The 23646-nt window shown below is 28.1% G+C and overlaps 2 protein-coding genes across 2 annotated transcripts; both read left to right on the top strand.

Annotated features, from left to right (window-relative positions):
- The first annotated feature begins 7822 nt into the window (after positions 1–7822).
- LOC116769017 (glutathione S-transferase-like) lies at positions 7823–9039 on the top strand. The gene is made up of 4 exons (XM_032659988.2): positions 7823–7977; positions 8236–8403; positions 8480–8619; positions 8809–9039. The coding sequence occupies exons 1-4, from the start codon at positions 7842–7844 to the stop codon at positions 8974–8976; spliced, it is 612 nt and encodes a 203-aa protein (XP_032515879.1). The 5' UTR covers positions 7823–7841; the 3' UTR covers positions 8977–9039.
- An 11710-nt stretch (positions 9040–20749) lies between these two features.
- LOC116769063 (uncharacterized) lies at positions 20750–21863 on the top strand. The gene is made up of 4 exons (XM_032660038.2): positions 20750–20886; positions 20976–21128; positions 21240–21314; positions 21385–21863. Exons 1-4 carry the CDS (start codon positions 20832–20834, stop codon positions 21687–21689), a joined length of 588 nt encoding a protein of 195 aa, XP_032515929.2. The 5' UTR covers positions 20750–20831; the 3' UTR covers positions 21690–21863.
- Positions 21864–23646: the final 1783 nt, after the last annotated feature.

Here is a 23646-nt window from a genome sequence, read left to right as displayed (position 1 = left end):
ACTTCGTATATAAATATATTTTGATTGTGTTTTTGTTTTTAACTAATATACATTGAATATTTGTTTGAAATAATCTTATGATTAATCGATCCAAAGAATGCGTAGGTCTTCAATAAGACTTTATTTTGTTAAGTAATTGGACTCATTTCTGTTTATATTATGGAGCATTTCTGGTTAAGTTTGGAATTTTTCTATTAATTTGCCGTACAGAAACATTGGTTAGGACTTAGGAAGAGAGAACCTTCCTACTTTTTCTTTAAATCTTCACAGATTCCTATAATTTTCTCAGCAAAAATAGAAAAAATACCAATAAGTTTTGTAATCCTGACGTCATTTGTTGTTACATTAGGACCATATTATCTTGATCAATTTATAATAGAGAATTAGCCTCTATGTATTTGTACTTGGACGCGTAAAAGTATGCCGAATTTTCTTTTTCATTTATTACAGAGGAAGGACAATGATTTATGTAATACCAACGTTAGGTTTTATTGCCCGGTCGGACCGAGTCCTTTTGGAGTTCTCGTAAACTTTCTTTTATTTTTATCATCCCCACTTCGGTCACTTATATATGAGATATAGGAATATGATAGATTTAATATGAAAGTCTTTAATAATAAGGTTATTATGTATTTCTCTATATTATTTTTGGTTACAAAATGAAAGTTATTGACTCTTAATTAAGATAAGTTGGTGCTAGGGGGTGAACACAAAAAGAAATCGAATTTCATACTGGTTGCCTTGCGACTGAAACAAAGTAATTTTTCAAAAGTCGGCTCATTATCTTTTTGGACAAAAAAAAAATTTCGTTAAGGAAAATAGAAATTGCCTTCTTTCTTATCTTATTGGTAGCTTAAAGGGTAAGTGAGCCACAATAAATTATTTTCAAATAGGGTTAGGTGTTATCTTTCATCATTCGAAACCATGCTTTATTTTCTTGAAAACGAAATAAATCTCAGTACATCTATAGCTTTATATTAAAATGATTAAAAATTTGTGACTCATATCATAGAACACTCTAAAAACAACTGTTAAAATAAGATAAAAGTTTCAAATAATGATAATCTATTTAGATTAAAATTGTTAATATATATTTAAATAATGAATTGTAGCAGAACGGTAATAAATAGGTTATGTTCTAATCGCAATTTCATTGGTTAGTGAAAATTATATTAGAGGTCTATCGAAAGTCGAGTCGACACACGAATGTTACGGTACTGTATTATGAAAACGAATTTCCTTTCAGTGGAAATAAAACAACGCCTGGAGGTTTGCGAAAGGCAATTTGCTATAAATCTGTTCTAGAGGGAAACGTTCGAAGGCGTTTTTAGGAACCGTCAGATATTTTAAACCAAACGACATTTTTCGTGTTAGAAATATTATCACACTATTGAGATTATGAAATATAGTTTCCGCGTGACTTTTCGAATTGATCTCGACAAGAAACTATTATTCTTTAAAATTACTTATATTACCAGTTCGCTTTACTACTAAAAACTTGTGGTAACAATTTATTGCATATATTATAATAATAAGTACGTATACCAAATCTTCCACTTTCGCCAAAAATCTTCAAGAAAGCTGTAAATTCCAATAAAAAATCATTTTATTTTTTTCCGGCAGTCAGTAATGTAGATAGTATAGCTATAGGCTTAATAAGTTAGCTCGTTAAAAATCACACATTTTTCTAATAATTCAAGAATATAACAAGATATTAATAATATTTAATTATTGTGGATTTAAAACTTTGAACCTGCTTTGATTTTTTTATTTTAATATTGCGTTTTTAACTAAATTCTACCATTAAAATTAATGTTCTATCTTTTCTTATTATATTTAGCTAAGGTATATTTCAAGGTCTTTAGATTTGCAATGATCAAGATTATTTGAAAATAAATATATGTCGAATAATATTATTTACAGAATATACAGTTGGTATCCTATGACTTGTTCAGGAATTCCATCTGTATAATACTGTACCACTTTACGCTTAAATATGTTCAGTAATTGCTGACTTCATGGGACATACAAAGACACTAACAGATCGACTTAAATTCCTCGACATTGAGCGACTTAGGGTCAATAAAGGTTTTTACAGACTCCTAGCATTTTTCAATATTAAATATCCACAATTATTGGCTATTCAGGTTTTATTTAGCTATTTGAATATGATCAACTCTAGTTAACAACAACACAATTTTACCTAAGGGGTATGGAAATGTTAATGTAATGTAGAATATAACGGCTGAATTTCATGCTATGGTCAGAACCGCGTTCACCGCCAGTGATATATTTAACCAAAATACTAATTTGGTCCATTGTTAATCTTAATTAAATATACATTGTCCCCAGTTCTTGTGCGGTAATGGCAAAAGTGGGCAAACATTTAGAGCCGTTACAAGTTCTATGTTTTGTTAACAATTAGAAACTTCAAAATGGGATTGCCCGAGTTCTTGCGGTTTTGATAAACGTACAAAACCGTCGAATCACTTTACGTATTAACACATACTTTGTTTGTAACTATTTCGAGTGTCATTTATTACAACTTGTTTTTTTATTTTTGTATTCAATAATGCTTGTTAATCGCTTCTATTTACAAAAGCCATGTATAAAATATATTTACTAGTTTTGGAGATGATGAACAGACAGGTAGAGACGTTTTAATGCATATATATAATTAAGTGCCTGATGATATATTCAGGCATTGGTTGAAGAATATTAGGGAAGACCAAAGTTCAACAGTACTCGACGTTTAACTGACTTGATAATGTCCATGTGAAAAATATTTGATTATGCATAATATTATGTAAATTGAGTTTAGAATTTTAATTCATTTGTATGACCAATTACGTTAACAACTCATGAATAATAAAATATTTATATATGAAGGATTCATTTAACATAAAATGATCGTTTGCGACATTAAAAATTAGTCGCTTGGAACTGTTCTCGCTTCGACTATTGAAGAGAAGTTCGAACCGTATGAGCCATATTAAAAACCATTTGAAGCCATAGAAGAATTCAAAAATTTGTTGCTCTTGAATGATTAAACCAAACATTGTTTATTCATTGTCTTTTTAAATAAAAGTACGTAAGTTAAATAAGAAATCTTTGCTGAAAAAGAAATTAATAATAAAAATTACTTATAGCCGAAACTTTACGAATTTTATTAAAGCAATTAATTTTATTGCCAAATCATTATTCCCGTATTAGATCGCGGCTTCACTAATCGATGTTGTGAGAAAGTTCGAGATTTATAATTTTCATTCGATATTAATAATTAACTTAAATAATTTACTTTTATAGAAAGTCTTAAATTAAATTCAGTTTATTAAAATGGTTTTATACATATGTGTCCTAAAAAGGTATGTTATGACTTTTTCGATTCACATGTCGCGTTCCACCCGTTTGGTGGTGAACTGTCAAAAATGAATGATATTTAAATACACACCGAAATGAGAAATACAATATGTACTTTTAATAACTAAGCATCTTATAATTTGTTTAACTTTAACTTCATCATCCTATATAGGTAAAGTTTTAAGAAAATTTGTTTATAAATTAAATTAAAATATGTTTGTTATGGTATTTCCGTTACTAACTATAATATATTTTAAACATTTTAAAAAACTCTGAGTATGTCATGATCTATATGAGCGTAGTCAGTAGTTAATAATCATTAGATTAAGTTATTTTTAAGAAATATAATTATGTAAACTTTTTGTTCTATTTGAATTAGATTTTAATGATATGGTAAGTAATTTAGTATTAACATTATAAACCTCAAGTTGGGCTATCCAAATATCGTGAGGTGACGATGCTTTGCACAAGAATTTGTCATATATTTTTAAGATAAAGTTTGAACGTATTCTATCCCTAATGAGATCTAAGATTTTCGCGAGTTTTATTCATTTAAATGTAACTAATATTTTTCGGATAAACTACGTTTATAAATATAAACTACGTTGCAGCAACCGAAACGTTGGGATTATGTAGTTTTTTAAAATAATAAAAATCCGCGTAGTTTATCCAAAAAATATTAGTTTCATTTAAATGTATTCTATCCCTTTTATATAAATTACTTTATTCATAGCTTAACTTCATGATAACCTTTTATTAGTGGGGTTATAAGGGAGGTTGCATTAGTTCCAAGATATGTTTATATAAGTGCTTAACCAGTAATCTCTGCATATTTGTCGAACTTATGTTTTAAGAGCCAATTAATTATTTGAATTTTATTAAAAAGGCTCTTCACTATTCCAGATATGATTTAACATATATATGTCCTATTCACTATATTGATATACTTATGTGGTAGTGTTCAGTGTGACTATGTATTTCGTAGCGTAAGACTAGATAAGTACTTTCACTTCATTCGAATCTCATTTTAAATATTTGAAAAAAAAAAAAATATTTTGAAAATACAATGAAAATAAAATTAAGCTATCTGTAAAAGCAATCTTCAAATTATTTAATTATTTATCTTAATATAACAAAATAATCCAAACTAATATTGTACACGCGACATAGCTCCTTCTCTCAGTTGTCTGAAACGTTTCACTCATGTTGAACTTACGTAACTGAGTTTAATTATCACCGTCTGGACGTAGATAATATGTTGAACGATAGTTTTTTGGCGAAAAATCTCAGACCCATTCGTGCGAAATAAGATACAGAAGCTAGTGATTATATTTATCTAAACTGATAGCAGCAAATAGTTTTGGTATTGGGCTTCTGTTTTGTCATTTGTCATTTTAGTCAAATCTGCTACATATGTGGGAAAAGAAATCTTATGATAGTTAGAATTTAGATGTATAAGACAGATTTAAAACCTTTCGTTTGTAAAAGTTGGTTTCCAAACAAACAAATTTTAATTAAATCAGATACTTCTTAATACAGTATTTTTAATAAAGTCAAACTGTAAAATGAGTTCCACTACATTAAACAAATGCAATAAATATAATTTTCGAATTGTTTGTAAAAAAAGTCTACATATTTTTAAGCCTTCCGAAATTAATGGAGCAAAAGCTTATGTTTGGTACATGAATATATTTGAAGTGGAAACCACATTGTCGATATCATCAGTAGCGTCGTTTAAAATTATAGCCATATAATGACTCACCGAGTGTGTAATCAAAGATATTTTTGTTTCCATTGACAGTTTTGTATAAAGGGAGAAAAATAATAAGAGATAAAATCGGGAATGTATACAACAGTTAGAAGGGTTTAGATATCTTTCTTGTTTCGTAATAACGGTTTGGTAGATGGTGTAAGATAGGAGGCAAGGGTGCATATTTGATCATTTCTGATGAAAGTAAAGTGGCGGCATGTCTAAAAGAGTCTTATGTAAGAGGGATTCTGCACGGGTCAGGTTTCCTTGAGGAAAATGGATTTTGTAATGTACCAATATAATATTCAGAAAGCGAAATTTGAGATGTTATCAGTTGTATTGTTATCAAGGTTTCATAAGAAGCCTGTGTAAACTTAGTCTTGATTAGTGTAAGAATATTACTTCCATTATAAGATTGTTTTGGTAATTAAGCACATATTATGTAACAGAGGCATTAATACTATTAGTTGATTGATCACGCTCAAGGCTTTATTCGCTACAATGAGCTAAAAGCTATTGACAGTTACTTCATGTACACTATGACTAAATATACTATTCACTTTATGATAATACTAAACTTGTATTAGTTATCCTATCACTAAATATATCTGATGAAATGAAATGATTTAAACGAGTAAGAGCCAAGTAATGGCTCTATCCAAGATTGATTGTGAGATCATCCTTATATTTGTTGGCACTAGTCCATAATTGGTGATGCTTCATAGAAGAGGTAATAAATAACCTATGTGCCACATAAGTCAGGCTTGGCCGACATCATTTACGGCCATTTTGAAAGCTAAAAAGACGTTCTTAAGAATCAGGTAACTTTATATGATAAATGTTTTAATATGATTATTGAATAGAAAGGATGTTATTTTAAAATTAATTTAAGTATATGAAAAATTTTAGATATATGTATATATATTTTAAATTATTACACGAGTATTGTAAACATTCAAAGCAATAATTTTAAATGAGTTTCAAATTAAGACATCTAAGTCAATATATTAAGCGAGCAATTACTTATCATTAGTTAGAAGTGCGACTGCCGCGTTGGAAACGAAGCAAATAAACAAGATCCTTTTCTAGCGATCCCACTTAAAGGTTGTGTTGAAACGGATACGGATATTTCGCCATTGAAGGCGGGAATACATGATATATTATTGTATTTTGTTTGAATGATGGATTTCAAGATGATGTTTAATGGTATCTCAACTTATTTAACGTAAATATTCCAGCGGATATCAAATATATATTTTTTAAATACATTTTATGATAATTGTTAATTAATTAAATGCTTTTTACACTTTACACAAAATGCTTTTATTGCACGTAGTGTGAAGTTTACTTAAAGATCTATGACATATGTACTAAATTTTTTTTTAAATATAAAATGTTTGTGACGTTAATTTAAGCACAGTCTTAGAAAAATTGTTGGAAACTCGTTTTATACTATAGCATTACATTCGTGTCCTCAATATTTTTTCATATTAATGAAATTTTTAAAAGCAATCTAGGATCAGGTCATATAATTATAAATCGCTGTAACTGTGACCGCACGGAAAAAGTGCGGCGACAAGAGAAACCTCTAGTAATTTAGTGTTCCGTAGTTTGTTGCGCCTAAGGAAACACTTTATTACACAGAAAATGTGCAAGTTCTAGGGAAACTTACTCCTTCTCTGTATAGATTTATTTTTGGATACAGAGCTTATTGCGCTTTGCTTTTAAATTTACTGGTGATTTATCTTTATATTTTGTTTTTTCAGTAATTTCTTTGTATAATTTGATGGGATTCTGAATAAATATCAACAAAATACTGTTTTAAGGGCTAACAATTGAAGTAAATGCTTTTTATTATATAAGAGAGGTTCAGATAACAGAATACTATGACGTAAATAAAAGTGATAACAATTTATGATACAAAATGTAAAAAACATATTTTTAAATATTAAAGATAATTAGAACTTTATTTCTTGCTTTATAGAAATCGAATCAAAATTAATGTAGCAGTATATTTGTAATAAATAACTTATCTATTGTGCTTTATAGCAAAATGCTTTAGAATTTATTGGTCCAACGAAGCTATAAATTTGGTAAATAAAGTTTGGGTAGCTGTTAAATTTAAATATAATTACTATAAAGCAATTATATATATTGAAAGAATGTTCATTAAAAATTCACAATTATTGAGCATAGATATTGTTTTTAAACAGATAATGAGAATCGCCAAAGGGTAGACAAAACAATGTTATCGAATGCATTAAGCGTAAACAATTTTTAGGTCTGTTATTATTGATAAATAAAAATAACTCTGTTGTCTAGTGCAATTAATTATACCTATATTTAAAATTATGTATGTATGTATGTATGTAATAGTTGTGAATGCATTGTTAATTTTTAACAGTCCTATTTCTGTAGTGTAGAAAGTGTATAAATTTTTCACATATATGATGAAAATAAATAAATTTGTTTCAAAGTTCTCAATAACAATAGTATTTCACACTGTTACAAAACTAAATGGAGTAGATTCTCAAAGCTTACTATTCCCCCCCCTTATTCGAGTGGACTCACAAAACATTAAAAGGTATTAAACTTTGGTTGAGAAATTGAACTGGAAAATTATATTTTAAAATACGGGAAACGAAGCTGTGTAATGGAGCTAGTATAAATGTGAAATTAGTATAAAAGCGCGGATCAACTGTTTGTCATTTACTCTACAGTCACTATCAAAATGGCGAGGAAGCTGCATTATTTCGACACCAACGGTATCGCCGAGTCTGTCAGGTATATGCTTCATTATGCCAAGCAGAAGTTCGAAGACGTGAGATACGACTATCAGAGCTGGCCGGTTGAGCAAGTAAAGAAATGTAAGTTACCTGATAATTTGACATCTGATTTAATGAAAATATTAATTTATTTAATATAAACATTTATTTGATATTTTTTTTACGAAAAAAATAATAAATTCTTGCTAGAGTCGTCAATCATAATTTTGCTTAAAAATGCAAATAATTTTTTTAAAAGATTAATCGTAGGTTTTCATATAATTACAGTATATTACACTCAATGTAAACAAAAGTGTATTGAATTAAGTAATTTCATTAAAAAGAATTACATTTCTGCAGCTCTCCCATTCGGCCAGTTGCCCTTGTATGAAGAGGGCAGCAAGTCACTCTACCAATCAGTAGCCATTGCTCGATACATTGGTGCTGTTCACAACCTGATCCCAGCAGACATTTGGGAACAAGCCCAACTGGATGCTATTGTATTGAGCGTCTACGACTTCTGGTCAAGTAAATATTATTTAAAACTATAATAAATATTTCAAAATTAATGTAAGTTTATATTAAATATTTACTAACATTCCAGAGGTCATAGCATACGTTACAGAACAGGACATTGTCAAGAAACAGGAGCTGAAGAAGGAAATCTTCGGGGAATTGATCGACTTCTATTTCTCAAGGTTTGAAAACCAACTGAAGAACAACAAGGGTTTCTTTGGAGGAAAGGTGGGCTTTGAATTATTTATATATACAACAACTTAAGTATGTGGCAACGAGAGATGTTTGTATGTAAATACTCGATTTAATACGTTACGTGATCATTATATTTATATTTTGAAGTTAGTATATCTAAACAACTTGTATAAAATGCAACTACTTTCCATTCATAAGAATAATAACAATTTCTATGTTTAGTTAAGCTGGGCTGACTTCGTTTTTGTGGGCATCATCGAAGCAGTTAACTTACGTTTGGGTGAGCAGATAGAGAGCAAATATCCTCATGTTGCAGCTCTTGTAGAGAAGATCAGGAACTTACCCGGAGTTAAGGAGTACATTGTCAGCAAGAAACCATACGTTCTGTAAATTATTCATTCAGAAAAACTGCTATGACTGTTTGATAATAAAATTTTGATATAATTATGTGAATGTTTGTTGTCTTTGAAATCCATTTCTTTGTCCTATATATATGCGATAATTAGACATCAGCATAAAAGTATTATTTGATACGGCCTTCTTCAGAAACTCATAGGGCAGCTGGACCTTGTAGATTTTAATCCAATTTCTCTATTTGAAATTATAGATTGTTTTTGTTATTCTTTTTTTATTTCAAAGGCGGCAAATGAGCAGACAGCCTACCTCATGGAAGGTAGTAACCGTCGCCTATGGACACAAATCCGTAACATAAGGAATGTTCCAGATCCGTTGCCGACCTTGTCTGGTTTCTTTTTTAGATTTAAATAACAATGTTTATATATATGTATATATTTTAGTTCTAGCAAAAATTGATCGCTAGTACTAAGCACTATATACATATATACATATTATATAGTGTTTTCACATTAACTTATATAAGAAATTAAACAAATACCAACAATATGGTTTAAATATATAACTTAAGATTAATTATTCCGATAACGAGGTGAAAGTTAGTCTTAAATAAATATTTTAAAGTGCCAATTACATTCTATTGTGACAGGGCAGCGTTACTCCCTTGATTAAAAATTATTTAACGATAATAAACGTTTTTGATAATATGAAAGACACTTAAAAGCTTCAAGTAATAAATGGAATTCCAAAACAAACTTGAATAGTAGGTATATTTAAGTTAAAAAATATTAATAAGGCATAATCTAAACTTCAACAAATATATTTTTTTCTATTTACGTTAAAATTAAGTATTTAAAATAAAAATATTTTTTTTATGAAATAAGTTTAGTTTACTGTGAAAATCGTCGAGTCTCAAGACCAAGGTCTGGGTTACAAGGTATTCCATCCACGTCATATCTATATAATATCATAGAGCACTATTAAGAAGACCTGTGTTTTTACAATAATATCAAATTGCTATTAAAAAAGTCATATTTGTTTTTAAGTGACTCTTAAAATAAGTAGATTTTTATTATTTAAAATTCACGACTAGTACAAAAATAGGATTTTATGGTAAAATTAAAAAAAATAAAAGTATTTATTTGGTAATGTTGTCTAGTTAATTATATAGGGTGGCAACAAGAGGTTCCAGGAAGACGACGAAACTTACTTATATGTATATATCGGCTCATAACGATCAGTCTTTCTCTTCTCAGGTGACCAGAGAATCTTAACCAAGTATATTGCGTTCTAAACCATATTAGCATCAGACGCAAAGTTTAAAAAAAAGGAAGAACAAAAAAATACGCTTTGGGAATGCAGGATGGTGCAGACCGCCAGAATGGCCGTATCGGCGCAATTGTTATTATTTGAATAACTAATAATTGAGGATAGTTAAAATTATCAGGTGTCACCCGCATAACCACCTGCGTAGCCACCTGTGCAAGTGTAGTCACAACAACGTTGGTATAAATAGAGTTATGCTGACGTCACTCTTTTAAAAACGACAAAGTGCTTCCTACTCTGACATATATTATAATAAAAATTACATATTAAAACTTATAACCTATACCTAAGACTACATGATTGCCCCGATGTTAGGACTGCAATGTCATTCCATTGCTTGTGTTTTATCAGGAATCTTCTGGTTCACACGGCTGGGCGTTCATTCCGCGGAGTCAGTAACGTCACTCGTAAAATGATATCTTATCTATACAACGATGTTGCCCCGGCGATGTTCACTTATTTTATAATATGTTATCCGTTCGTAACAAGCTTTGAGATGTATATGTTATAGACAAAAATAAATGTTTAAATAATGTTGTCTATGAATGCTTCGTACTGCTTACTGAGATACCCATTTTATCGTATAATTATTATTTGTGACATAAACAATTTTAATCAAACTATCATATTGTATAAAATACAAATGATTTCAGCTCAAGTGATATGTTTATCTTTAAAATTTAATTTATTTCATAATAAAACGAATATAGTTCACGTAGGACGAGATGGTGTTGTTCAAAATAAGTATGCATAAATCGGTTTAATTCTCACATATATTCCTTGTAAACCTAATAAAGTAGACTAAATATTATATAATCCCGCAAGGGAGTGACTATGTCACAATATTTCACAATATTTTATATAAAATATTTCCTGAGAGTGTCTCATGAACTGTATATTGCTAAACATTATTCTAATGATTAAGTGAGCATCGTGCTCTATGAGGCAGGGATATTCAACTTAAGTGTCACAAACATTAACCAAATGTTTGCATGTTCAAAGTTCAAAAATATTTTTGGTAAAAAAAATTTTTTTCAAACATCATATGCATAGGTACCTCTGTATTTTGCGATCTGACGGTGATCTTTTATTTATCAAACAAATAAAATAGGTGTAAGTAGGTTTTATTGGAATTGAAAAAAAATATAGCTGAATTATTTTTAACACGCTGTAAATTGAAACGATGAGTATAACACCTACAGAATAAAACGGTTTCGGTTCAGCGATTAAATATTCATATATCAATATAAAAAAGTGCTGAAAAATAACAAGTAAATAAGACGGTCCAAATAATAACGAAGGGGTATCGTCGACACCTGCGTAGCCCAATTTGTGTAATAGTTATGGGGGCTAGGGAATATGAACAAAAGTAAATAAACAAAGAAATTGAGTTGGAGAAAAGGGAAGGTGCTTTTAGTACTCTATATTATCCACCGCAACGTACCCATAAGCACATCTTCGCTGCCATATTTTGTAAGATTTAAGGTTCTTTCATTTCTTAGTTTTATTATGACAAAAAAAATGTTAGTTTGTAGTATGGTACCTAAGTTCTATATTTTTTTGCGGTCCGACTCCGCCCGGAAAAGGTTTTATGAGCATATATTAACAATGCGTTCTTTACACTAACTATATACATATATATGTATGTATCTTTATGTATATTTAAATATATATACGTATATTTCAACACACCGTATATATTTTATTTCAAATTAAAATGACAGTGTCATTAAAACTGAATTTAAAACAGACAAATTAAGTGACATACGTCGTTTATCAGCTGTTATTATAAACCAGGTAATTGATATAGAAATGTATTATTAAATTTATCAAAAGACTTTTTTCATTAGGTGTCATTAGTTCAGTTTTCATATATTTCCTCATCTTGCTATTAATTTTGTTTTATATGGGTGTGGTAAAGAAAGTAAAATACGAAAACCACTATAGATGCATAAGACTGTGAGGGTAGTTACAAAAATATGAATAAAATGTTCTGTTTTTTTTTTAAAGGATATGGTATTTTAATGTCATAGAAATTTCAGTCCTTAGGACATACTACATTTACAGTAACATTTGCCATATCAACCGCTACACTAAGTAGTAACATGTATCTAGACATATCATTAGAATACAACTATCATTACAAGTACATATCATGAACTACTAAGAAATATTTCCAATTCATAATTTAATGTACTTTTCCAACGAATGGTTTTATGAAAACAGTGTTCATATTTCTTCGGTATGTATGAACAAATTCAGAAGCGAAATGGTTAAAATTGAGACTTATTTCGCTGGAGGATCCATTAAGTTCATGTATCACGCTTTTTTACTTTGCACTCAGTATTTCCACCATTAAGCTTAGCAATGAACTGTCACAAACATGTTTGGTAGATAAAGCATAATATGTAAACATATTTTGCATAAATATAAACATAACTTACGTAGAGTAAAATTAGTTTGAAAAGAATGATAAATATATTAATTCTATACATCAAAGTTATAATCAAGTCTTGGAAAATAGCTGATATATATATTTTTTATTAACCACTACAGTTTTGTAACTAAATATTTTGTCCTGTTATTTATAAAGCATTTCGATGTTAGGACCAAAAAAAATCAATTAACATCCATTAAAAAAAAAAAATACTTTTGCGTTTCTATTTTCAACTTATTCATTTTTTTTTAAATCAAAATATCCAAAGTGTCTTATTTATTTTTAATAGTAAAATAAAATTGCTAAATCTATTAAGTAATTATGACGACATTAAATTTCTAATCCAAAAAATTGTAATGGATTTCTATTTATATTTTATTATACGATAATATAATTATTGTTATAATTTTAAACGAATGAAAAAATATATATCCATAAATAACAAAAAATGTCAAGCATCTGTTTGGGACAGTTCAGCCTTGGGCTTATATTTGGTTAAAAATATATGAGGAAACGTTTATATTTGTTTTTATTAAACTGTTGTTAAACGAAAAGGTACCGAACATACATCTATACACATCCAACTTAACAAACTTTCACATAATATGTGACAAGATCCTCCATCCGTGTCAGACTAGTTTTTTAATTTTAATTAATAACTTTATGCAGGTGTCGGTATTGCCAGGATAAAATTGTGGAAACACTATTGTGTTTACTATTCTAAACTTAGAAATTGTATAACTTAAAGTAGTTTTATATAGTATAGTAATGATTATATTATATTTTATATTAAAAATTTATTATAATGTTAAATTCATGTTTATTTTCAAGAACCATTTAAAGGTCAATCTGTATTTTGAAGGTATAGTTCCGTTTTCAGTCGTTTCGTATGATATTGTTAGAATAAACGTTGAGCTTAAATCATCAAAATTTTGAACTTCTATCCTTACAAATACCACATCTAATATATATATATGCTCCTATAAGTTTTTATAAAATATTTTTTAGGTTTATTTTACCCCTCTTTCGTGGTACTAGTTTGTGACAACTTTGTTAATGTCCTGTTTTATTGCTTAAAGTTAAAAAGTATTTCGTTTCATTGATTTGATTATCAGTATAAAAAGAATACATTCCAAGTTTAAAAATGTAATCTATTTGTGAAAATATTGAATAACATTTTAAATATTAATTTCTATCTAACACCTATGACAGTATTGTTAAATTCACATGACCTCAGCACAGACACATTTTCGTGTTTTATTCTAGAATATATATAACAAAGACTAATTAATTACATATAATTAATTAATGTCTTCCTATTTCATGGTGTATCCAAAAGAATAGGTATCGTATAAAAAATATTCTAACTCATAAACATAACAAATGTTGATTTGAAAATCCTGGGTATCATTTAGCTCCCCTTTTTATCCAAGTTTTGTCTTGCTTTAGAGAGATTTTTAAACCGAAACCAAAACTTTCAGTGTGGTTTCGTTTATTAATGTTTTAATCTCATTACTTCTTAAGAGAAAATCACAAACAAGCACATGCTTCATTACCTTTTTTCAAGAACAAAGAACGCCCTTATTCAATAACTCATAGGTATTATTTTGTTGTCAATTGTTAAATTTTCGTCTCTATTGTAATAAAAAGTGTGTAACTTTTTAAAACTTTTAAATTACCATGAACTTTAATAATATAAAGACGATAAAAGAGCTGTATGACAGCAAAATTTCTAAAATGAAAATGTTTAAACCCATTTTGAGCTACTCTTAATGATGCTGTTTTATATCCACAAATATCTCATATACAGTTGCAGTTTTACTGTTATTTTTAATTAAATCAGAGCTTTATTTGAGTTTCACAATAAAGGATCAAAATTTTCTTATTATTTAATATTGTGTCTAATTTTAGTCTATTTCTAAGTATATGTTTAAAAATTCCTGTTCGACTGAAGATGAGTGCATAAAAATAATTACGCATTTCTAATCCCTTGACACTTGATTATATAGATAGTAATGTCTCAAAATACTTAATGGAAAATACATTCCCTTCAGTGTGTCTTATGAGCTGTTCACTGGAATACATTACTCTAACGATCAAGTGAGCAGTGCTCTATGGGACAAGGATATTCAACTTAAGTGTCAAAAACATTAACCAAATGTTTGCATGTTCAAAGAATTTTGTTCGATTCTAGAACATTATTTTTTTAGATTTTACTTTATTAAAAGATGTTTTTTGTGTTTATTAATAAATTTGTAAATCATTGAATATTTATGCGGTTTATTTTATATATGTCAACCTATACTTTTTCCAAACAATTCCAATAGCTAAGTGGTTAGAAGTTGTTTTGAAAGAATTTTCTAAGTCGAAGATAAGAATATCATTTAAAATGAATAAAAAAGATGTCTATATAAATTTCCGTAGTCCTTTTTATCATGATTATGTAATTATTCAGCCTTATAATACGTCTCCAGGAACCGCATTGAGGCTAAGAAGGCTATTTTGAAGATTGATTGTGAGTTTTACTCTATATTTGTTGGCACAGGGCCATAATTGGTGATGCTTTGTAGAGGAGCTATAAATAACTTATGTGGCGTAAAAGCCTAGTTCTTCCGAAAAACTTTAAGATCTTGAAAGCCTTATTGGGCTGTTTGGGTTAAGGACTGTAAAGAGGAGCAAATAGGTAGATATTTCGCTTTGGGTTTGGGATATGTATAAAATTTATGTTAATTTCATGTTATTTGACTACAATTTTTAAGTTCAATATGTTATTGAAGCTGAATACATGAAAAACTTACTTTCGAAATAACAATATACAATTTGTAATAACACTCAGCGTTTAATAACTGCAATTTTATAGAGTTTTTCTTATGAAACAAAGGCGCAAACGAGCAGACGTCCTACCTTATGGAAAGTTGTCACCGTCATCTATGGTCTTCTGCAACATAAGCGGTGTTGCAGATGTGTTGCTCATCTTGTTTGTGTAGGAGCCACCTGAATATGATGTTTGTTGGTGGGGATAGATTGAAAAAAAATTATCAATCAAAACACCTGAATTAGTTTCGGACAAAGATATATATTATATCAATAAAAAATATATTAGCAACTATTTATGAGTATACTAATTTGTCGAAGTGCCATGTCCAATTTGCATTTTAAGAAGTGTGACGTTACTGTTGCTGTCGTGACGTCACAATGTCACTACACAATTATCGATAGTAGGGTTATCCATTTAACAAATAAAGCAATCGCATTCACTTCAAAAATTTTATTTCAGACTTAGCTTACTTCTATAGCCAGATAAGCTTAGTTCTGGATAGCACTCAAGCTGGACAGCTAGACATAGTTACCACAATCACCATATTCGAAATATAAAAATTTTCGTGAAGACATTGCATTTACTTTTTTTATTTTAAATATTAAGTTATGATGAATAGTCTCAAATTATAAGTTTTATTATGTCTAGTTTTATTATTCATATTAATTTTATAGAAGATGTGTTAGACTGACATTGGTTACAATTTGGTTAGTGTATAAATTCCCCTTTTTGTGAATACTTACAGAATGACTTACCTTCACGTATTATAAATGATGAATTAACATATATTTTTACTTAATTGAAATCACATAAATATTTATAGAACAAATAACGTAGCGAAATTTACTAATACCATGACATTTATTGTGACAAATAAAGCCTCCAAAATAAATTGCTTATCAAATAACAATCCTCTATTAACGGCTGTCATCACAATCAATCATAATTTCAATTTTAAGTTTACAAATTGCATTTATTATTCATATTCTCTGTAAGGCAGAGCAAAAAGTTTTCTGAATCATACTAAAAGTTACTTGTGGTACCCTATATTAAAAGAAATATATTTTTTACTGACTAAATTTGATGTAACCATTACTGTTTAAACCGAAAAAATAGTTGTATAAATTAAACAGACTGTAATGTAAAAATCTTTTTTAATTTCTCCAATCATTTATTGGATGTGTACTTCTCACAGTATATTTCTTAAAGACCAAAAAAATAATCCCAATAAGGTTAGTTCTACTATACATAAAATATAATATTAGTATATCAAAAAAAATATCTTTAATTAAAAAATAATATCAAACACATTTAACAATATAAACTTAACATTTTTTCCTTTCAAAAAACATATTTAAAATAGTTGAAATAAAATACAATAAAATTCAAGATTTAAAATCGAGGCATAGAATATTATATGTTTAAATCCATTGAATATATAAGATAATTATAATAACATGATTACATTTCTTTAAGTTATGTCAAGGTTAATGTTTGTATATAAATATAAATTAAAATACTTTGGATTTCTGAAACTGCTTTATATTAAAACTCTGTTCTTAGTGAGGTGAGCGGTGACTTGAAAATTCCGCCTTCCTAATTGCTTTACCAAACTCGTTCAGTTTACTTAGGGATATCTTAAATGTCAGATTCGAATATTTGTTTTCCGTATAATAAATTAATAAATACATTATGTGAGTATTTCTACTAAATTAAAGTACCTAAAATGAAAAAGAATATATTCAAGTTTTTTTTTTAATTCATTGAGTAATTTAATTCCATTTAAGTATTAAAGTGAATGTTTAAAAGTGACGTCAAAAACTCTTAATAAATATGACTTTTGTTGAAAGCTAATGATATTTTCTCATCCAAAAAATAGATTGTAAAGAAGTAAACAGACATCTAATTTTCTTTATATTAAAACTAGCATAAGTTATCGATAAGGTTTTTTTTTTTAATAAACGCGAGGACAACCTGCTATATGATAACTTGCATATAAAGCTGAAAATGTACTCAACATTACAGACGTAAAAAATTAAAAAATATGTGAGAGTGTCTGGCCCCGACTTTCTCATCGTTAATAAATGAAGTCATAATTATTATTGATAAAATTATATAGCTACTTGAAGTATTTTAAGGATCTCTTTAAATTCAATATTTATTAAAACGAAAAAATCAAAGTGGTTATTATAAAAATTATAACAGTATCACTGTTTTTTATAAAAAAAATGTTGAAAATTCCTTTTTGCAGTGAATTTATGTTTTTATAAGGCTAAAGAAAAATTGCTTTGTTTAGTCAAAGTGATATTTAATCTGGTTGAGGTCAGGTTAATGCTTGTGATTAAACTTTATCGCCCAATGGATCCAAGACTATGTCCTTTTTCAGAATTCTTTTATCGTAAAACACAGGGAAGTTCATTCTTTAAATAAACCTCATCTTGTTTCATATTCTAGGGTAGTATTTTATATATATAATATTCTTATATAATATTCTATATATATGAACATATTATTTGAAAAATGCAATATATCGATTTTGTCAGAATAATTCGCTATCTTTGAACTATACGGAAATTATATAGTTAAATATGAAAATAAATAAAATTGAATTTATTGTATTAAATATATTATTGTTTTTTTAAATTATTGTTCATTTATGAATCAGAACAATCATTTTATTACGCTGTTTTGATCTGAAATTCCAACTGACTGAAATTTATGCCTTTAATCCAGATAACTTTACTGTAGCTATTTGTAAAAAAAAAAGGAGAATATTTTTTAACATTTGAGTTCAGTTCGTTGAACAACTTCAAACTTCCGGAGTTCTGGAAGTTCATTAACAAGATCTTTGTTCAGATTAAATAAAAAGATAAATTGAATAAAAATTCAGAAACTTAAAACTTTAGGAATCCCGAGGAACTCTGAAGTTACGTCAAGGAATTTACTAGGAATGGCTTAATTTGAGTTTTGCAATTAAATAATTATTTCCAAAATTTATTTAATTATAAAATGTATTCGTATTCCTATTATTACTTACTTTTGTTTGAGAAAAAAACAGATTTTTTTTTTCGGAACTGAATTCGTCGCCGGGGCGTCGTTAAGACTGTTATATAACTGGACCAAACTAAGCGGTATTTGAAACTCTTAGGAATAAAAGTTAAAAGAATTTTATTGAACTTATACCAGACTACAATGGTTTAAATTTATAATTAAATTAATATTAGAAGTTATTTTATATCTATATATAGTGCTATGTAATTGATTATCAAAATAGCTGTTCGGAGTAACAAAATACCTATTGGAGACGTAAGAATACGTAAGAATCTCATGAAGTTTAGTTTAAAGCTATATCCTAATAATAGGTTTATAAAAATAAAATGTTGTAGAGTTTCTTTAATGTGTAATGAAATTGTTGGTTAATGTGTACTGAAATTATATTTTTTTTTAAATAAAATCTTTTAAATTTATTATTTCTTTGCAATAATAAAATAAAAATGTTTAGATTACTAATATATTTAGTAATAATAAATCTCTTTTTATTATTTCTTTTTTTATATTAAGTGTTTATTGTTTCCGTTACACAGAACGGGAAAATAACTTAACGGCTACGTTACAATAGTATATTCAATGTCAACTTTTTTTTAATTTAAATTATAGAATTATAAATTCTATCTCAAACTGATATTCTATATTGGAGAGCATGCTGGTAAAAGAATGAGTTTGTCCCGGAAAATAGAGAAATGTAAATGTTTAAACGTTATCTCTTAATAACGAGATTATTAAATAATACGTACAATAATAATACCAGGAATACGCATTGAATACCATTAAAGGAACAGCATTGCGGTAGTAAAGTGTGTGTGAAGAATAAACTGTGTACAATGTACATATGTACAATGTACAATCTATGTAATGGACAATGTACATATGGAGTATATATGTATGTATGGAAGGAAAGCAGTTCGATGTATTGCTTTGTGTTTTTTTTTATTAGATGATATGAGATTTTTTTGTATTATTAATAATCATATATTTGTCCAGAATGGTACACTTAGCAGAATCACCTACTTCGGTTGTTTTAAAAGAGTGTTTAAGTATGTAAAGTAGATTTAAATAGAATATATTTCAATGACCTACATGAATTTAAAATATTTCAGAAAATTACAAATAGATGAATGGGGCTAGATAAATATAAAGAATTGGTATGGTATTGTAAATTAACAGAGATATAGTATAAACTATAAATTGCTTTAAGATAAAAATGCAGTATTTCATTAGTTGTATTACGGTGGTCTGAAACAGAACTGAGTGTTAAGCGTTACTTTGTATTCTTAAGGAAAAATTCAAGTTACTTCTTAACAATCTTAAATATTTCGATGTTATTTATAGTAAAAACATTATACTTAACTGTACTTTCAAAATGATCCTATAAAATAAAAGTGATTGTTACCAGATTAAACTTGATCCAAATTTTTATGATAAATGAAAGATGATTATATTTTTACAATTTTGAAGTAAAGAATACTTAATGTTGAGCGTTTTTTGTATATTTTACATCTCTAACGTCTCTAAGTCCCATCTAAATCGGTCCAGGCCTTTCAGAGATTAGACGGGACAAAGAAACATACAGACAAACAAAAATTCTTTAAAAAGTTACCATGTATGGATTTAATAATAAAATATTAAACAGTTTTAGCCAATAAATTTTAATTAAAAAACATTCAAACAGAACGTACGTATGTGTACCGTTTTCTCATCCATATGCATTTTGAAAAAAAGTTTTTTTTAATTATACAGACACACCAATTTTAATTATTTGCATAGGTAACGTATTTTATCTACGGTGATAGTAATAATGAGATATAATATTTTATTTTGGTATAAGGTGATTTGAAAAAAATTTAGGTGATAGGTAAAAATTTTTTTTCAACTGTTATGTTGTTTCAAAATATTTAAAATTGCAAAATCGTAATTCGATAAATTTTTCCGTGTTTATCGTCGGATTTCATAATATTATTGTTACATTAATTTTGGTGCGGACCAAAAAAAAAAACACTAAAGTAATCCAAATTTAACAACTTCAAAAGAATCTTAAGACAAAAATAAAAGTAATTATTAATTTAACGAACATTTAACGCATTATGATATCCAAAAGTTTCATTGAATAAGATATTGGAAAATACGAACGCAATTAAGATTTTACTATTCAAACTAATTGACTTTAGTTCATAGTTGTTTCGAGCGAAAAATCGATTCAGTCTTCATTTACTCTCTAGAGTGGATGTGTTTTAGTGGCAACTTTCTTCAAAAATGACCACTAAAAATATATGGTTTGCATTAATGTTAATTCCCACTGTTTTTGGAGGTTTGTATTTTATTATATTTATCGAATATATAATAAAATTCAATAGCAAATGTGTCAGTTATTAAGATATAATTATATGGTTTTTGCAGTTGACTTAGATTACTTGTCGCCAGTACTACGAGAGCAAACATTGGTATGTCATAGTATATTACAAAGATTACAGTGTCATTTGAAATGTGGTGAGAAGAAAGCAATATGCCTTAAAGATAAATGTTTCTGCGTGCCAGATGTAATTGCTAGAGGTAAATATTTAATCAATTATTTAAAATGTATGTAATGTCATAGAATAATGTACCAGCAAATCTCATGAATATTGTTAATTTCATACTTTATCCTTATGATTTTCCTTTTAGAATTTGATAGTTCGATTATTGTAGACAGTGAGAAAGAGGACGGCGTAATTGATTATATAGACAGCGAAGACAATGGTAAAAGGGATTGTTTAAATAAAACTTCAATAAATTATCAAATTGTAAAACTGATTTATATTTTTTACAGAGGGTGATGAAACTCGGATCGATAATGTACCGTTTTATGCTATGCGACCAACAGTTCGGCATCATATAGCACATTTCTGTCCTAACCTTGATATCGCAAGAGAATGCATAAAAAAGTGCATGACAGAAGGAAAACCAGCATTTTGTGGGAAGGATCACGTGTGTTACTGTGGCCATAAGTACACTACCCACGATAATAATTCAAAAGTCGATGCGAAGGCCATGTATGCCCAGTTCCATGATTTGTACGCAAAATACTTTGGAGTCGAAAAATCTTCAAATGAGAAAGACTCTGTGGAAGCGTAGAATGAAAGTTGCGTAATAAATATATGTGAATCAAACATTAATTCTAAATCTGAACACAAATTAATGGATTGATTAGAAGAATTTTCAAATTAAATTATAATAATTGAAATTTTTTATTAATAGTATATACCCATAAAAGAAGACATTTTTTTTGGATTGTCATGATAAGCCAATAGTCCAGTTGTATTCAACAACTTCCAAAATAAAACAATCTCAATATAGAGGTTTTAGTATGATGTCTACAATTTTTTTTAATTTTAGTGTTTCATGAGGTTTGAAGACAATGCGTAGTACCGTATAGGACGGTGTGGTTAATGGATAAGGATATTGTATGTTGTTATATCATGACTAAGATTGGTATTCATTTTCATTGACAAAGGTATTATACAAATCACTGATCATTATTTATCTCCATAGACACTTACACTACGTTTTTACTTCATTTATTTCTACGTGGGCTTTAAATATTTGCGTCTTTACACTGACATATTACGTTCTCTGTAAAACCACAGTCATACAGTTCCAAAAATAATCTCAAACAACCATCTCAAAGTCGATTTACTAAATAATATCTAGTTATAGTATGGTGAAAATACATTTATCCCAATTGTTATGACACCCATTGGCACAAAAATACTTCAATACGACATAATACAACTATTTAAATATTTATACATCGTCCCACTAGAACAAACATTATAAAGCCACACATATAAATTTAACAGAATAATAACAATATTACAGTCAATTTGTTTCGAAACACGCATCCATTTCCTGTCATTTACGAGGAATGTTAAAACTTCCGCAGATTCATCCAAATTGCCAGACGCAGATGCGTGCTTGAGGAATTGTGCGTTAATTTAATTTATACGGTAATTTTTCGTCTAAAGAGTCATATTTTTCATATATATATATATATATATATATATATATATATATATATATATATATATTTGTTCACTTTGAACAAATATAAATAAAATTTTCTTTTTTATGTAATCCAACATTGTGTTATAGAAAATAAATGAATTAGGGTTTACGAGGTTAATGTGATTTGAAATTTATAACTTTCGTTACAGATATTAAATGTAGATGCATGCATATGAAAAGAATTGCATGACTACTATGTTACGAAATGAACTAACGCAATTAAATACAAATATTATAACTATATTTCAGTGAAGTAATAATTTAGAATTTTCAGAAATTAATTAACGTTTTCAATTAAATAAAAACTTTTTAGACGTCAATTACTATGACTAAAGTGAGTCTATTTTAAACATGAAATCGGAATCAACGGCAATTAAGTGAAAAATCTCATAGGCACTAAAAGAAAATATTATCCAGACAAATGAAATAGTCATGTGATTTCAAAATTTACCGCCAACATACGAATTCATAATTCTTATAATAACTCTTGAACCGTATGAATGGGATAAAACATGTTAAACATTTGCTAATTTTAAGACAAGCACGATTGTACAATCCATTACAGTTCCGACATACTGCTTTCATATTAACATTCTGTTTAACGCTCGAGTGGCCTATTGTTCTTAAATAAACAGACACTTGAATAGATTCAAAGAATGAACCTTACTGTATCCACATTGGGGTCATTTCCGTTTGTGACGAATGAAAACATTTTAACTACGCGAATTTAAAAGCTAGCGGATTTGATTATTCAGTCCGCTTCAACTTTTAAAACTGCCCCTAAAAGGGTTACTTGTATAAACATACCAATGGCGAACTGATTACGACGCTCAATGATAAAACAACGAAGTAAAGACTTTCGAACTATATAGAGCTTAAAAGTGGTTGATTGAAATAAAGTATTGGAAAATTTGTACATTGTAAAATGGAATAAAATAATCTTGTAAATGTATTAAATATTTATTTGCTTTATTTATTTATAATAAACCAATAAATTTATATAACCTATTTTAACAAAATATTTTGT

Source organism: Danaus plexippus, chromosome 5 (genome assembly GCF_018135715.1).
Source record: "Danaus plexippus chromosome 5, MEX_DaPlex, whole genome shotgun sequence".
Classification (NCBI taxonomy): domain Eukaryota; kingdom Metazoa; phylum Arthropoda; class Insecta; order Lepidoptera; family Nymphalidae; genus Danaus; species Danaus plexippus.
The sequence above is the reverse complement of the archived record's forward strand: the minus strand, read 5'-3'. Positions and strand labels throughout refer to the sequence as shown.